This window comes from Pelodiscus sinensis, chromosome 8 (genome assembly GCF_049634645.1).
Source record: "Pelodiscus sinensis isolate JC-2024 chromosome 8, ASM4963464v1, whole genome shotgun sequence".
NCBI lineage: Eukaryota > Metazoa > Chordata > Testudines > Trionychidae > Pelodiscus > Pelodiscus sinensis.
The window spans coordinates 7,955,821-7,973,980 of record NC_134718.1 but is presented as its reverse complement, the minus strand read 5'-3'; the positions used below and the strand labels follow the sequence as shown (position 1 = coordinate 7,973,980).

Here is an 18,160-nt window from a genome sequence, read left to right as displayed (position 1 = left end):
GTTTTATATAGGAATCCATAATTCCATGCAAAATTGGAATTAAACTATGGATGAGATAAGTTAAACGGTTAACTCATGAGCCTGGATTCATTGGTTAACCTTCACAGTTACACGCAGACCCCACACACACTTGGCTGCCTCTGTATCAAAGGCAGCAGCATGGGGGGGGGGCAGCTGGGAGCTTGTGCTTGCAGGGATCCAGCTTTTAAGCTGGTCCCCCATGTTGCTGCCTCAGATACAGGGGCAGCAATGGCTCACTTGGAGCTGCCTCCCTGCCCTGAAAATTTCAGCAGTTACACGTTTGCTAAAAGAAATGCATTTTAACATCCCTAAATTAAACTGATGTTTTCATCCGAGAGTTCAGTGGGAGACAGATGAGGATTCTCCCAAAACTGCTCATTGGTGAATTCACTTCACATCCTTTTAGCTTTCCAACTGGGCAATATCCTTGAAATCAAACTTGATGAGCAGCTGTTAAAATGTGCATAAAATAAACTGGTGTGCACTTTTTAGAGAAGACCTGGGACCTTAGCGCCAAATATCTCCTTACAAATCAACACAATAACTGAGGATTTTGGCAGTTGTGCTACTGCTTAAACAGCCCCAGGCTATTTTGAAAGACGGAAAGGGAAGTCTCTGGGAGCTTCTGGTGGAAGAACACAAGGTCTCAGAGTTTATTAATATAGCACTGCAAAACTGCCAAACTACAGCGAAGAGGACGTATCGTTCCTGGCGAATGGTGCAATTTCAGTAGTTCTTATAACTAAACTGCTGTCAATGCTGACTGCAAAAAGTCATTGATATAAACTAACTTTTTTGGACGGGGAGTAGATAAAAGTATCATGGAACAGAAACTGAAGAGAAAGAAACACTGATTTTTCCTAGACAAGTATGATGAGACCTGCTGTAGATATACAAGATTTTTTGTTGTTGTTGTTCTTTCCCAAATGGTGAAAACAAATATCCCAAATGGAAACAAAATCTGCTGATTTTCTCCTGAAAAGGAATAATGAATTGAGGTTAATGTACTGAACATGCTCTAGCAGGACAGAGAGAGAGCAGAAAAATTAAACACTACAAATACTGGGGGGGAAGGGGGAGGCAACATGCCTCAAGCTACCAGACAAAGATGAAGTGGGACTAATAGTGTAAAGCACACCTCCAAGGGATGGCGTATTAGTAAAAATACACATTAGTTTCATCACAAAATATAAACATTTTGACAGCTCTAAAAAGCTGGTCACAAACCCATTAGTTGAACAACAAAAGAAAGCATTGCTTTTGAAAGGCCAAGTAACAAGTTAACTTTAACATAGCTTAAAAATAATGTTCAACTTACTTCTACAGTGAACATCATTTTTATAACAATGATTGTCTTTCTCCTCTTTGTCCTCCTCTTCCTTCTGGTTCTGCCTACCGGCTTGATACTGGAATATTTTTCTGATCACAGGCTTTAAGTCATCATCTTCTCCATCTATCTCACAAGTAGGTTCCAGCTGCGGCATGGGCCTCTCTTCATCCGAGTGATCAAAGGGCTCATTCAACACCTCTGTGGTTTCAGAAATTGTCTCTGTTGTAACACTACTATTAATCCTTCTGCGTTTACGACCCCTTTTCTTTTTCAAGATGAAAGGTCTCTAAAAAAATAATTCCAGAAATATAACAATGAACTGTTAAGAGTCCAGGAGGAGCTTCCTGACTTGGTACATAGAGAACAAGTACATTTTTAAGAAGTGAGTTTATGATGGTCTATTCAACCAATCTTTAAAAAAAAAAAAAAAACTGTTACACTTTTACATCTAGATTAGAGATTTTTACTACTCTATCCTAAAGCCATACAGTTGAGCAAGGAGTATGTACCAAGACACAATGCACACCACGGTCTTTGTTTTATGAAGGTGAAAATTAATATCTACAGTTTATGGTGGGCTTCCAGCCTTTACTCTGGTTAAATAAATAAAAATTCACAACAGTAGTATATAAAATATTTATGCTTACAAACACCCGGTTGTATACTTAAGAGGCTCAAAATTGCCCTAACTACATTTGCAAGATTCAAATGTACATCTATGCTTTATGAAGCTGGTTATAAACAAGCAGAAAATGATAAACAGTACGGTGCTCAAACAAATAGTTCAAGTCTCAAACTTGGCATAAATAACAATATACTAAAGAATTTTACAGTTTAGCAGCTATAGATAAGAAGGATTTGAATACTAAAATTTCAGTGAATTATATTTCCAGTTTCCTATTCATATATCAAAGATTCACATTTACTTTAAAATTCTTTAATTCAAAATACACACAATGCAACACCTGTAATTTCTCACCAAAGCAACGTAAATACATGCATTAGTTTCATAATTCAAGAACCCGTAAAAGTTAAGTTAATAAACATTCAGTGTGTTATATATAATTTTCAGCAAAATAAAATTAAATACTTAAGTTTAAGCAGAATTTAAAAGGTATGCTTCTTGGAATAAGAAAGCTTTGTGTAAAAAAATAGAAATGTTCTATTTTGAAAAAAGTTTTTCTTAAAAAATACATTTGCTTTATAAACAGATCTTGCAAAAGACATTCTTATCCTACTAATTTTGTAGCAGGAGAAAACACATAATTGATTTGACTCTATCCCAAAAGGGCAAAAATTCCCAAGTAAGGGTCTGGCAGAACCAATTACAATGTTTAACTAGTACCAACCTAAACAGCAGAGGGCAGTCATTAGTTTAAAAATACAATCTTAATACGGATGTTTAGACCCATCCATTTTTGTACCAATACAAAAAAGCCAAAAGGAAGACCAAACAGCAGAGAAAACAGCTAAGAACTAGGAAGGGCTCAGTGTAAAAATAAAATTTAAATTAAAAAAAAATTGAACACTCTAATGTAAGCTTGTAAACAGAAAAAAGCCCTGCCTTTTTAAAACATCTTTTTGACATAGGGTTTGATTCTAATGGGCACTGACCAATGTGAACTGGAAATGCGATAAGTAACGTACCTTCCTTTTGATGGCCAGCGACTGTGGTTTGGTCAGCCGGGGAGGTGAATTCTGGTGATTCTCATCCCCCTCATCATCCTCGCTGCTTTCTTTAGATGGCTCTGTGGATGGCCCTCGCTCCCCAACCACTGCCACACTCTCTGGAGAGCGCAAGTATTTATTTTTAGATTGTACTTTTGCAGGTGATTGCCTACTATTAGCTCTTGTGGAGAATATTTCTTGCTCTTCCTTTTCCCAGCAGCTAGCCTGTTCCATCAGACGCTCAGCCTGAAGGTTTGGGGTTAAAATAATGGGTCACTCAAACAGTATTAGCCATATCCTTAAGTTCAGCTGCAGATTTGCAATAAGTCAACCCCGATTAGCACCGCTGTCTAAACAAGCAACAAGATTTCAGCTGAATCATCTAGCAACTCCTTCACAACACTCAGGATAACAAACCAAAGAAGATTGCATTTCATGGGATATTTAGCACTATTAATGATGCAGCGAATTGATTTCAGTCCTTTTGCACTAAATTACATGCCCGCTGACATGGATCATTCTGAGCAAGTTCATAAACACAAAGAATCGATTGACACTGCAGCCTTTGAGCTCTTCACCAAATCTGATCTGATTCTATGCTCGTAGACGACTTCAGGAGTAGTAAGTAAAACTTCATGACACGTGAGACCAAGTTTTAATTTTCATATTCATTTTCCAAAATTTACTGTACAATCTTCCAAACCCCTGAATTATAACTGATTAGTGCTAAAGCGTTTAATAATCTGTTTTACCCATAACTAAGATCTGACAATAAACAATTACATATTTAAGGCAGCCTACTTCTGAATCGTAAACACTGAAAAGGTAATCCCAAGGAAAGTAATCCAGACTAATAGTGTCTGCCGTTACCTCTTTTTCAGCTTCCCTCTCTTCTTCAGAAACCGCAGCATTAGAAACAAGCAGCGGAGTCCATCTCAAACTTTCAGGGTCTACTTCATTGATCCGTGGATTAGCTTTCAGCTTTTCCATGTGGCTTGAGATTAGTTTTTCCCTTCTAATTATTACAAACCTAGAATTCAAAAAGGACTTTTCATTTTAGAAAAACATCAAGATAAAGCAAAACAACCTCACAGTGTAAAACTCCTGCATAACAGATGATGTGTACTCATCTGAAATACTGGATTTTTACCCATGAAAGCTCACAATATTATATATTTTTGTTAGTCTCTAAGGTGCCACAGGACTACTTGTTGCTTATACAAAGTGTGATGCGTAGCCAGAAAAAGGTAAGCCTCCTGCAAGATGAATGACCCAAATTCAACCTTTGGGGACACACTGGTAGCTAATGTTTTTGTGTGTTAACATATATACTGTTAGAAATTAACAATGTAATCAAATGGTTCCTGCCTATAATTTTATTTATCTTGCTTTGAAGCATATAGCAAATAATCTGTGAATGGTAGAAGGCCTTATTGTTAAACTGTATAAACTAATTACTGGTGATGCTTGGGAAACAGGTCTATTTGGCAGTCTGGAGGATTGCTTAAGGACTCTGACTTACCAAGAAAAGGCCTGGTGAATAAAAACTTTGTAGGTCCTGATCCTTTCTCTCTCCGATCTGGTTAAGTTTAATCAGGGGAAGTTTAAATAGCAAGATTAAGATCTCCAATACTAAGGTAGATCACTGTGAATATGGACACTGGACTTTAACTTATTGACTAAACCTGAAAGAATTCTTGGGCAACTGTAACTGTATTCACGTCTAGATGTGTACAGATCTTTTAATCCAAACTCTCTCTTTTTAAATAATTTTTCAGTTTGGTTAATAAGAATTGGCTGTAACCGTGTATTTGGTCAAGATCTGAAATATTCATTAACCTGTTACATAAAGTGTCTGATCCTTTGGGATTGGTAGAACTTTCTTACATGATGAATTTAAGGGAACAGGTTGTTGGCTTCTGGTTAACCAATATGGTATTATAGAAGCTGTTTTGGGCTGGCTGGTAAATCTAAGTATTAGACTATCCCACCAGCACTGGGGACTGACTACCTCTTTCTTTGCAGAATAGTGATAGAAATGTAGCCATGTTAGTCTGGTGTTGTAGCCAGACATAAAGCCCCATTTTAACATCCAACTTTGTCTGCTTAAAACCATGCAGGGCACATAAGAGCTGGAAAACAGCATATTCTTTGAAAACCTTGGAGCAGGAGGTTTAGATATGCTGGCTCAGTGACCGTGACCAACTGTAAGCAGAGATAGGAGGGTGGTCAAACTAATTGTTGACCAAGAGGCTGTACATCGTGCCCTTGACTGAAACCCATATTGATACGAACACATACCCGTCCACGGGGGAAGGAATCTCCCGCCCAACAAGAACATCCTGCAGTCCTAATTTAGTTATCTTCCTCTCTTACAAGTGTAAATTAACTTGTAACCTGCTTGTAAGAACTGGCACCACAAAATAGACCAGTAAAATTTGGCCTCTGAAGATAAGAAAGAGAATACGGGCCCCCAGGGGTATAAAGATGAGCCCAGCAGCACATTTGCTTTGTGTGTCAATCTACCATCTATCTGCTGGTCGGGTTTGGTGTTTGACCTCCCGAGGTTCCCGAGGGGACGCCCACCTCGTATTCGTCTTTCCGAGGAATTGAGAGACCGGCCCTGGCCTGACACGCTGGAGTCGAGAGGCACAGAAGGGGGTAAAAATTGTACCTGGATGTGGTCCTTTGTTTAAGTATATATACATAGTGTTAGAGCTCTTTAAAGATTAAGCTGTCACTTGGTACCATTATTTTCTATCTTTACCTTTTTCCTGTACCCATTTTAAGATCTATATTTTGCTAATAATTAAGAAATAGAGCAATAGCCATTGTAACCATATGATTTATAAGTTCCTTTAATAAACCTGTAACTGTTTAAGTTTTAACCTGACTCCTTCAGTTGCTGTGATAGAACCAAGCACAATTTAAAAGAACTTCAGCCGGTCATAAAGGGACAGACATAGGGAGAGCTTGGGCGTTTGGATCTGTGTCACTCCCAGGTGACAAGATCCGTTGGGGCACCTTTCCAGCCTTTCCCAGGCTGCCCGCTGCGAAGGAACTTTTGTGTTCTAGCAGTTAAAATCTAAGGTGTAATAAGCTCTTCCTACACACTGGGGCGTCTGTTAGCCTGTTTGGCTACCCTCTGCGACGGGACCTTGGTCCTAGCAGTAAAGTCACGGACGTTAAACACTCGGGGCTCCTTTCAGCCTTCTGGGCTGCCCGCTGCGACGAGACTTCGTGTCTTAGCAGTTAAAGACTTAGGAGACATACCCACACACACTGCCCTGACTGTCGGCTGACAGGTGTAGCTGAAACAAAATGCAGGACTATGTAGCACTTTAAAGACTAACAAATATTTGATCTGAGGAAGTGGGTCTGGCCCACGAAAGCTCATCATCTAATAAACCATCTTGTTAGTCTTTAAAGTGCTACATAGTCATGTTTTTTCTTTCTTTGCAGTTCACCCCGAGTAACTCCAGGGTGGCTTCCTTTGACTCTGGTCATACCCTAGTTCTTGTGTTATGTGAAGGGGTAAATAACACTTCCCTGCTCACTTTCCCCATACCATCTATGATTTTATAACACGCTTGTTACCATCCCTATATCCTCTCTTGTCTAAGAGGAGAGACGTAAAGAGCAGGGCAATCCTTTGGTTTTCCTTGGAACCCACTTCTATCATGATACCTGTAACAAATTTAATCAACTGAAGGATAATTGGTACCTTGTATTTTTTCCATATCTGTCTGGTTACATATAGTTATTTGGAGAAGTGGTAAAATTGTATGGGAGATGTAAATAAAAACTATGTGTACCTGACATAACCCCTTTCTCTCACACTTTATGGGTTGCTTTTTAAAATGCGGCTGCTGCTTGGCACAGAGACTTTGTGCTAAATTCCCTGCTGATATAAACGTGCCCGGGCCCAGCAAAGGCAATAGAGCTGCATCAAATGTATACAAGCAGAGAATTTGGCTTCATGCTCTCATATTCGTTTGTGCCAGGTGCAATGGGGCTCTGATTGTGACTGTTGCCCATGGATGAGTCTTTCATTGTGCAGGGGATTCTGGAAGGATGGCACAGGGCTGTGCAGACAACAAAACTATGGTTTCAACATCAAAATTCTGGAACCTGACACTGAAAAGACAATGCTCTGATCCTGCAAACACATTGATATTTGAGGGACTTAATACACCCGAGTACACAGCGATTCACATGCATGAAGCGACTCATGTGCTGAAGTGTTCGTACAATTGGGGGTACTGGTGACATTATTTCTGTTTATCAAGCAGCATCTGTTTATAAATGAGAGGCATATGCCATTATTTTTAGCACATCAATAACCAGCCCTGGATAAAATACCCATTGAAGGATCCTCCCAACTCATCACCATATACATGGAGAGTCTTCCTCTTAAACCTATTTATTCCACCCAATCAAGGACGTTTATCTCATGGTTTCTTCTCATGTCAATTGTACAGCCAGTCCCCGGGTTACATGGATCCGACTTACATGGGATCCCTACTTACAAACACTACCCTGCACTAGCTGCTTCCCCGCAGCAGACCAGGGAGACGCGGAGTGGCTTTTCTCAGCAGACACCTCAGCTTGAGAGTAAAGGACTGAGGGAAGTGAGGTGTGGGAGAATAAAACTGAGTTCTGGAGAAATGTTTGGCTAGAGTTTCCCCTACAATATGTACCAGTTCCGACTTACTTACAAATTCAACTTAAGAACAAACCTACAGTCCCTATCTTGTATGTAACCCGGGGACTTCCTGTATTTTAATCTTGCTGCATGACTGTTGGAGATTGTTTTGCATTTTAGGCCACCCAACGTAAAGAGGACAATATATACCAGCAGAATATTTGGGGACTGTCATGGTTCCCTTCTAAAGCAGAAGCAAACTCTTAGCCTCTTTTAACAAACTCTCTCCCCAAACCACTTGCATGCTGTCTTGGATGTTTCAAAGGAGAACTTTATAATCCTAAATTCTCCTTACCAAGGGTGACACTACCAAGGGGAGAGAGAAAGAGAAAGAATGTCTCAAAATGAAGGACTTTACCATTGGCTCTCCAATGAAGGAGGATGCATGCTTAATTCCTACATAGTACAATAAAATAACAAAAATTGGTGGCAAGTCTTATGATTTTAGGGACATTTAAAAAGCCTCAGTTCCTGGAATCATGAGAATCAAATGTCTAGCCAACAGCTCAGAAACCAGAAGAAAAAGAACCCCAAAATTAATTTGCTTAAAAAACTTATTTTTAAGCCAATCTTACATTTTGGTAATGGACTCATTGTTTTTTAAATGCTTGAGGTCAGTAATACAAACTGATTTAAGCATAGTTACTGCCTTCTTCCTTGCTTTGTAGGACACATTTTCTTAGCAATCACTGTCCCTTCGCTCACTAATGTTGCCGACTCTTCATTTCAGAAGCTGGAATTTTTAAAATGAATTATTTATACTACAGGGACTATACCAGTATGACTCAAGCATCACAGTTCTGCTGGCATATTCCATAATGTAGACACAGCCTCCTTTAATGAAATGGTTTTTTTCTAGTTGGTTTTTTTCTAGTTGTGTAAGAACACCACTTCTCTGAGCCACTGTTGCGAAGTTGACAGAAGCATTTTTTTCATTAACTTAGCTGCGTCCACATGGGAGTCAGGTCAGCATAGTTATGTCACTTAACGTTGTGGATTTATTACATCCTACGTGATGTATCTAAGTCGATAAAAAATGGACACCAGGCTCATGAGATAAAGAAGCACAGAACTCAATGCATGATTGTTGGAGATTGGGTGGCCTAAAATGCCAAGACCTGTCATTTAAATCACTTAGGCATTTTAGTAATTCCAGCCTAAATGCCAAATCTAAATCCTCACTCAATTATATTACTAGAGATGCATAAAAAAGGACCCTGTCAACTTAGAAGAAATCTAATGTTACAAGCACTACTGAAGATTAACTATAAATGAAAGCGAACGAACAAAAATAGTCTACTGTTTTGCTTTCTCTGTGCATTGTCCTGAACTTATGTAGTCTGTTAAGTTTGCTTTTTAGTGCATCTTTCATGCAGTAAAGAGAGGGGAAATCCCCCTCCCCCTTTTTTTGAACTAGGCAAACGTGACTGTAAAACAATGAAAATCAATGAGAGGATTCTGGAGTGGTTAACTACCTTTAGTTTCAAAACAGATGTTGACTAGCTTTTCAAGTTGGCAGTTCCTTCTAAAGCAATGACTATGACCATTAAAGCCTCCATAAAAGTCTATTAAAAGAACACTAGGGTTTTTTTCCCTATGGTAAAAGGTGTACTCTCAACAAGTATTGCTAACGGTATTTTTGTCTTCACAAGTACTCTCCAAGTCATGTATGCTTTACTGACCTGTCTTCCCTCCTGTCAATCATACTGTGTTGCTGTAAGGTTGTGGCAATATCATGCGGACACATTCCAGTGGCTCGGCTCATGCCCTTGATGCTGATATGTTTTTCATGGTGGCAATACAGATATTCTAATATGACACTTTTCCAGTAGGCCAAGTATGAGAGACGACCCAGATCAGACAGTGGCTTTTCAGGGGAACCTGCTTGTCCTTCTCTTCTAGAAAGTAAATAACCTAGCAGAGGGAAGAGAAAGAACATTTTATTGAACCTACTCACCTTGAGAATTTAGGACTTGCCCTATTAGAGAGGCAATACATAACAGATATGTCAATGTAACCACATGCTATGAAAACAAGAGAAAGATTCAGATGAAAAAAGGCAAAAAAGGCAGTTTGTCTCTCTCTCTAGTTGAGTAACAACAAAGAAAGTTTTGTGGTTTTATTTTTCTGAATTCCTTTAGCAAACACCAGATTCATTTGTGTGTTACCAGCATTTCCAACCTGCATCCAAAATATTTTCAATCGTGGAAAAATATTTTTTTAGGACAATAACTTGAATATACACATTGTCATTAGACGATTTCTTGCAAATACTGGGAGTCAGAAGTTCTTACATGGCAACATCAAGGAGTAACAGTCCTTGGACAGTCCTGTTGACAGCTGTGTATTACCAAAAGAGTCACCTTGACTAAAATGTAGTAAGTGAAGTACAATGTAACTTGTGGATTAACCTGAACTTGTACGAAATATATTTTAAATGCCATCTCCTTTAAGTCAGCTGTAAGAAGATTCAGCTAGCTCCCATTTTACATCTTCCACAGTAATTACCTCTTTTGCAGTATAATAAAATAATCCTATTCGAAAATGTCTTCCTCAATATATACCATGAGGGTCTCAATGGGATAATCTAGGCTAGTCCTTTAGCCCTCCTCAATTTCAAGAAGCATTACATTATAAGACAGAGAAAACCTGCTTAAAGATAGTACAAAAAAAAATCTGGAAGCTGACACTAATATAAAACTACTTACGGAGAAGAAATTATATAAATTAATGATGTCTACCTTTCCCTGATTAAATTCTCCTTTAGCTTCACTTTTATGAACACTATTCAAATGTACACCTTAAACAGGTACCCATATTTATGAGGTTACATTGCTCAGTGTGTGTCAAATTAGAGTCCACCAGGACCACTGGTTGTCTCTTAAAAATAGCTTTCAAAAATGGCTTGATGCATTAAAGCTCAAAAACAAGCGAGAATTCCAGTTCTTTAATTCTCAAAGCTCACTGCAAATGAGCCTTTGCCAGAGCCAACTTTGTGTATCCCAAGACAAAAGTCAGCATATTTCCCATTACATTTCTGATTTCTCCCCTCCGTATTGTATTTAGAATGTTTTTCGACATTAATCAAAGCCAGGTGGGTAACATATTGGTTAGTGAAACAACAGTCACTCTTATGGACTTCTTTCCCTGGTTTTCTGCATACTTCACATTCTGCATATCAATATTTTATAGCATAAAACAAAGGTCTTTGTTTTGCTTTTGTTCTGAGCCCCATCAGGATCGAGTAGAAAGTGTCTACACTCTGATCACTCCCTTGCCTCTGGACCCCACAACGCCCATAATATAGAAAAGCAGGCATGCCATTTCACACGATGATCAGTAACCGCGTGGGTGTTGTTAAATATTATTCAATTATCTCCTAGTCTGTTATTAAAAGGATTTATGAATAATAAAGCCTGGTAGTTCATTAGGAGGAATACTGACCCAAACTAAATATAAACTCTGCTTATACCTATGGAAACCATCAAGACTCTTGGGCCACTTACCACACAACTGCCATCTCACATAGTGCTACTTAAGCCTTACTGAAGTAAGGTAGCCTACAACAACATACCCATTACGTAAGGTAGTGCCACACAACTTCTGTTGACTAAAATACATTTCCTAACAAGGAAGGTCACTGTGCACACAGAAGACACCAATCTTCATGTTCCAAGACTGATTGTATTTGGTCATTGGGTACGGGCTAGGTTGAAGGCCAAGAATAAATATCTTGGTTCATCCCCTCTTCCGCCCAGTACATTCTGTACAACTTTAGGGAAAATTTTAGTTGCAACTGATAAGAATGCTAAACCAGCTTCCTTATGCTGTAAAGTAAAACTAGCTTTGTATTTAACGCATACTAGATGTCACTGCTAACTGGACACTGTGTGTACTTGCAGTGCAAGAAGAGGTGGGATGACTTCAAATACAAACTCAGATCCTCTTTCTGCTTGTACCAGGCTATGAAGTGATAATGGAGAGACTGAAGCTGGTTAAATTGTTAAGTGATTTGAAAATGTCACTAATGCCGTAACTTGCGATGACCCTCAGATACAAAGCTTTATGTGGTTTTGCCTTTACTAAGATCATGCCACTTATTACAGTATTACTACTCCATGTAGACTGTTCCAAAGTTTCTTTGCATGTCATTATGGTTCTGTAGCCTAGTGAACCAAACACCAGACTGGGACTCGGGAGACTCCGTTTCCATTCCTAGTCTGACAGTGGCTTGCTTATGAAATGGGGTTTACCTACGAAAGCCCATGATAAATGTGTTAGTCTAAGGTGCCACAGGACTGCTTGTTGTTGTTGGGTGTCCTTAGATAAATTACTTAATCTCTGTGTTTCCATTTTCCCCCACCTGTAAAATGAGGATGAATACCTCCTTTATAAAGCACTTTGAGAAGTACTGATGCAAACTACTGATGCAAGGTATCACTTACTCTTAGATCACTGTAAATAACTTTACAATTTCACCAAGTTAAACTCTGGAGAACAGGATCCTTCTGTTTGCTACATACACGGACTCCCAGAACATCTTACTTTAGGCTTGGTCTACATTACATTATTTGTTATACTGGAATGAGTGTAATTAACATGGAGGTTGCACTGGTGTGAATTTCCCCCCCAAATTCTGCAGTATATGCACAGTAAAATTATAAAACTTTCAGAGAACTTGACCTATGAGGAAAGGTTAAAAAAATTAGGCATATTTAGTCTTAAGAAAGGAAGACTGAGGAGAAGAGAGACTGATAAGTCTTCATATATGATAAGAAATGTTATAAAAAAAGGATGATAAAGTGTTCTTTATGTCTACTGAAAGTAGGACAAAAAGCAAGTGAGAATCTGCAGCAAGGAACATTTAGGGCTCATATTAGGAAGCCTTCTAACTATAAGAGTAATTTAGCACTGGAGTAGGTATTTATGGGAGGTCGTGGAATATTAATCACTAAGTTTTAAAGAGCCAGTCTGACAAATACTTGCCAAGGATGTTTTGGAATACGAGGCCTTTGCTGAGCATGGGGGATGGACTAGGTGATCACTCGAGGTCCCTTCCAGCTCTACATTTCAATGGTTCTGCAGCCTAACTGTACCCAAGATGCTCATATCCTATTACCGTAAAAATAATGTCAACTCGCAGTGTACATGGTTCAGATTAAATACTAAATTCATCTTACTTACAGCATACACAATGAAATTGGTTCTGTGATTTAAATTACATCTATTAAATTAAACTTACCAAACAGATGCCAAATAATTGATCTAAGTTGCGGGTACATAAAAAACACTGATCTTGGTAGCTCGTGTATTTATCCTGAAGCATCTGAAATGAGTACAACACGCCCCTGTTAAACAGACAGCCCCAGTGTGCTCATCTCCATCTAGTCTTAATAATGGATATCCTCAAAATGATGGCCTACCGGATTCATGACTTGAAACTAGGAATGCTGGCAACATTCAGAGGAAAAAGCACCATAGCCATTAGGGGATACTGTTGGTTACAAACAACAGTGAAGCAAAAGTATTACTAGGTCTAACACAATAGCCCCCTTGCTCTCACCACAGCGACGCATAGTGCCAACTAAAGTCTACCAGATCGATGCACAATAAAATTAATATCCAGAAAATCATTAATATTTAGCACTCCTATCCTTTTTACCAGGCCTGAGAAATAATCTGTCCATGTGTATTCAGGCTCCTAGTTCTGTTGTATGAATCTCCCTGTTAATACTCACTTCATCAGCAGAGGAGACTAAGCTTATATATTAGGTGGGGAATGGGGACTGTATAATCCATGTTAATAGGAAAACTCCACTCCGCAAATTTAAGAGCAGAATTGAGTGGATCCCAAGGATTCCCATTAAAGAAATAATAGCAAACAGTAAAGTTGCCTTTTAATCTGTTGCTATGTTCTCGTTGATACTCAAAAACTTATCTATGAAAGATTCCGCAGAATACTTATGTACAACCATTATTATATGTGACTACTTATTCTGTATCAACAAAATTCTGCCAAAAGCTATTTTTAAAATAATTATACCACCTTTATGCAACTTAACACAACCTCCCTTCTCTGGTTTCCATCACTCCTAAGGAGAGATGGGCCCACTTGCAGTGATCCAGAGTCTGAAGAATCCTGACTGGCCAAGAAAGACTCTCAGGCTTACAAACATTGTGTGAAGCAGGTAACTCTGATCCATCATTTTCTGAGCAAATTCTCACATGAATATAAGTTTTTACATAGCATCTTTCAATATCCCAAGCTAGGGAAGTATCAAACCAACTGTACCCAGTCTCTGCTGACAGGGTCATAAATCTGAACTCACATATATGCAAGTGTGGTCAATTCTGCGTCCTCCAGAGACTGTGTATATTCTGAGAGAAGCAAAACACCAAGCTCAGCAGCCTGAAGCAAACTTCCATTTTATCTGACTGGAAAAATCATGTTTCCCCTCTCCCTCTGGAATTGAGACTTGCTGTGCTTTGCACCTTTTGTCCTACAAACTCCAGATGAAGTTCAAACTTGCTGCAAAGGCCTGGCTATGCCTTCCCTATACAGTTACTATGCAAATACCTTCAGCACTGTATTGAAACAACAAAAAGTCTTACTAGTTATTTGAAAAACCCACAAAGGCTTATTAAACCATAATTGTCGTCTCCATGGATTCAAGATGAGACTATCACAGAGATGCCCAAACAACTTATTCGGTTGGATGGGAAAGCAAACTGAGTGACAAGTAGAAAAAAAAATGGACAGAAAAAGAGGTAAGTACCAGAGAGAAGGAAGTTGCCCTCAAGAAAATTTAATAGTATACGTGGGGACCACTGGGATGAGCATTATTCTTTCACAAGATGCTTTTGCAGAGGAATGACGTTCAAGCTAGTAGGGCTTTATGAAGACGTCCATGTGTTGAGAGAAACAACTGGACAGTAGACTTGCAGGTCTTCTGTGCAGGAGACAGATGCCCTTTCTACCCATAGTACATGTACTGGGGGCTCTGATCCCCTCAGGAATCAATTTATCTGTTGCTGAATAGATATTTCTGTATATAGCATCCAGTCAGCCTGCCTGTAGAGAATTTAGTGTTTTGAGTGATCACAGAGGGAAAAAATGAATAAATTATGTTTTCCTTGTTCTCCTGAAGTGGGTGGCTACACTAAGGTAAATTTTAACTGCTCATTAGCACATGCCATGTTTCTCCTATAGTGTTGATGGAATGAGGGAAGAAAGAAAGCCCTGCAAATCTGCTGATATCTGCGGATGTGGATATCCATGGCTCTTCTTTGCAGATATGGATGCAGATACAAATTTTGAATTAAACACCCGGCAAATCTGCAGATATCTGCTTTATATCTGTGAGTATCCACATCTGCAGATGTAGATGAGAATATCCACAGCTCATTTTTGCAGAAACAGATGCGAATACAAATTTCGTATCTGTGCAGGGCTTTAAAGAAGAACCTCTTCTGATCTGTCAAAAAAAGTTAACTTTAGCAATGAATTGATAGTTGATCAACAGCCCTGTCCTGATGGGAGATGAAATTCTCTTAGTGTTGTTTAAACACAGAGGTTTCAAAATTCTTGAAAAAGAAAGCATATCTTTAGGCAGAGGAAACTCTGGGGAAAAGATGTGACTCAGAGATACCCAAGAATTGTAGCACTTTAGAAAGTTCTCAAATCAAGAAGACAGAACTAGCTCCGGAAGGAGCCCACAATCAGATAGTCCTCTTGTTTCCATCAAATCAGGGACTGGATCACCGTGGATGATATTTTTACTCTGCTGTGCATCTCTTATTAAGAGCAGCTGAAGGCCTGCAAGGAATCCCTGAAGATCTATTTCACTAGGAAGGTAGTGAAGCACTGGAATGGGTAACCTAGGGAAGTAGTGGAGTCTCCATCCATAGTGGTGTTTAATTCTCGGCTTGATAAAGCCCTGGCTGGGTTGATTTAGTTGGGATTGGTCCTGCCTAGGGCAGGGGGCTGGAATTGATGACCTTCTGAGGTCTTTTCCAGCTCTATGGTTCTATGATTCTATGCACATATAACATGAAGACCAAGGAGCTGCAGACACAGATGAACTCATTCCATGACACTTCTGAGATCAGTGCCTGAATCTTATGAAACTTTTCTTGCGCCAGGAAGACTCTGGCTCTGCTTACGACAATCCCACCTTCGAGGTGGACAATCCACTCAGAGAGAATCACACGGCTGTGTAGGTTTATGGAAGTTGTCTCCCTAGTGATGGAGCATCTGATGGGGAAATTATCTAAGGAACGGATAGCTGAGCTTTATGGGCCATGACTGGAATATAAACTTCTGCCGGATTCACTGAAGGAAGAAGGTCTCCTGCAGGGACAGTGAAAGATGAGAGTGCTATGGAATACTGTTGCTGCTGTGGCGCTTTTACTGCTGCCATGGGGCGCCACTGTCAGCTCCTCTAGCAGACCGTGCAGCATGTTAATTCAGCAGACCTCAATGCTATTCACAAGAAAAACCACAGGCTCAGTTCAGTAGCAAAGGTGCCCGACCAGGTTTATTTGTCGACAACGTAGTATTAGAGTCCCACAGGGACTACAGGTACACTAGTACACGTATGCCTGGGACAAGATACCTGCTCAGTCAGCACACGAGGATGCTATCTCCTCAGCGAGTACAAATTGCCCTTCTATGATGTCACTTTTTATACACGGATACAAACCAGTTAAGTAATACACACCAGAAGTTATACCTGTCATACATGCTAGCTTGAGCAAAACAATCCTATCCATTATCCTGTCATCCCACCCTTAATAGGAGAAAGATCGTCAGGGTGATCCATTTTGCGGTTCAACCCCTCAGAAATGTGCCGCTGAACTGCTATTTTTTTAGGCAAGAGGGCTGACCATTGCACTCTGTGAGGCAAAAAAACAAAAACAAAAAATGTGGACTGAAGGGGCACGGCCAAAACCCAAAGCCAGGTCTGAACTGCTGCTGGTATCTGCAGGAAGAAAGGCACAACAGAAACTGCTTTCAGGAAGAGACCAGCATCTAGAATGCATAGTAATAGAGAGGTAACAATGTTAGTCTGATCTTGCTAAAACAAAAGGGAAAAACTATGTAGCACTTTAAAGACTAACAAGATGCTTTAATAGGTGATTAGCTTTCGTGGGCCAGACCCACTTCCTCAGATCATATTCGGGATCAGATCATATTTACTCTGGTGACACCTGGACCGAACCATGTCAGTTATATGATCAAGAACATATATTCCTGTTCATCCAGAAATATAATTTATGCCATCGTGCGCCAACAGTGTCTTTCTGCTATGTATATTGGCCAGACTTCTCAGACACTTCGCCAAAGAATTAATGACCACAAATCAGACAGACATCAGACATCTTCACAAGGAAAAACCAGTTGCTTTTCATTTCAACCTACCTGGACATAGTCTTAACGACCTTACTACATGCATCTTACTTCAAAGAGACTTTAACACCAGATTACAGAGGGAAACTTCAGAACTTTCTTTCATGCTTAAATTTGACACTTTACGAATGGGCCTTAACAAAGATGCTAATTACCTTAACCATTACAAAGATAGCTTCCCCACTTATCACCCCTGATTAGCCATTAATTGACTCAAATAGCTGTTCCCTCCCCCCCTCCCTCACCCCACCTTCTTTATTAAATCTGATTTGTCAGTTTAATAATGTGTTCACTTTTTTCACTGTATTCCTTTGGTATATATGGTCATGCCAATTCTCTTCCAGAATATGATCTGAGGAAGTGGGTCTGGCCCACGAAAGCTCATCACCTATTAAACCATCTTGTTTAGTGTTTAAAGTGCTACATAGTTTTTCCTTTTGTTTTATCTAGAATGCATGTTTGAGATCAATTACCATCTAAACCAGTCCCTAAGAATCACAGTGTTTTTAACTAGTCATCCGATGCATTCAGCACATTACATGGAGGCACATCTTCAGAAAGCATTTCCTAGCACATACTATACCTCTGGACTGGACTCAGACAACTTACGTACTGGCATCTCCTGATACTGAGGCAGCAATGCTCAATGGGAAAAAAAAAAAAAGAGTGATTTTAAACAAGACTGGCGTAACTTCAACAATGCCAGCATAAATCAACTGAACAACAAATTCTGTTGTTCATACTTCATTTATTAATAGACTTTAAACCTATCACTCTTTGAAACAGCATCCATTTCCTCCGCAGTGGTCACCTCTCCAAACTTCATACTCCCAAACGTTCTGATAATACCTTGGACAGGACACAGGTTGATTTTTAAATCTTAAAATTAAATATAAAAAGGGGAGGTCCCTAATCCCGGACAATTAACTGAACTTTGCCAAGATCAGCAGATGGAGCGGTTAAGTTTGGTACTCTATTCCTCTTTTCCAGCACTGCTAAGCTGTCTCAGCAGCTGCATTCTTCAGAG

General features: G+C 39.5%; 1 protein-coding gene across 6 annotated transcripts in view; it reads right to left on the bottom strand.

The window, feature by feature from the left end:
* The window catches only part of KAT6B (lysine acetyltransferase 6B), a 173,906-nt gene that overhangs the window by 13,695 nt on the left and 142,051 nt on the right, over positions 1-18,160 (bottom strand). For all 6 annotated transcript variants that reach the window (XM_075935747.1, XM_075935746.1, XM_075935744.1 and 3 more), the window contains 4 exons: positions 9,407-9,638; positions 3,890-4,049; positions 2,999-3,265; positions 1,340-1,637 (listed from right to left, as the gene is read on the bottom strand). In XM_075935747.1, coding sequence (XP_075791862.1) covers positions 1,340-1,637; positions 2,999-3,265; positions 3,890-4,049; positions 9,407-9,638 — 957 coding nt within the window. The remainder of the gene's footprint in view (positions 1-1,339; positions 1,638-2,998; positions 3,266-3,889; positions 4,050-9,406; positions 9,639-18,160) is intronic.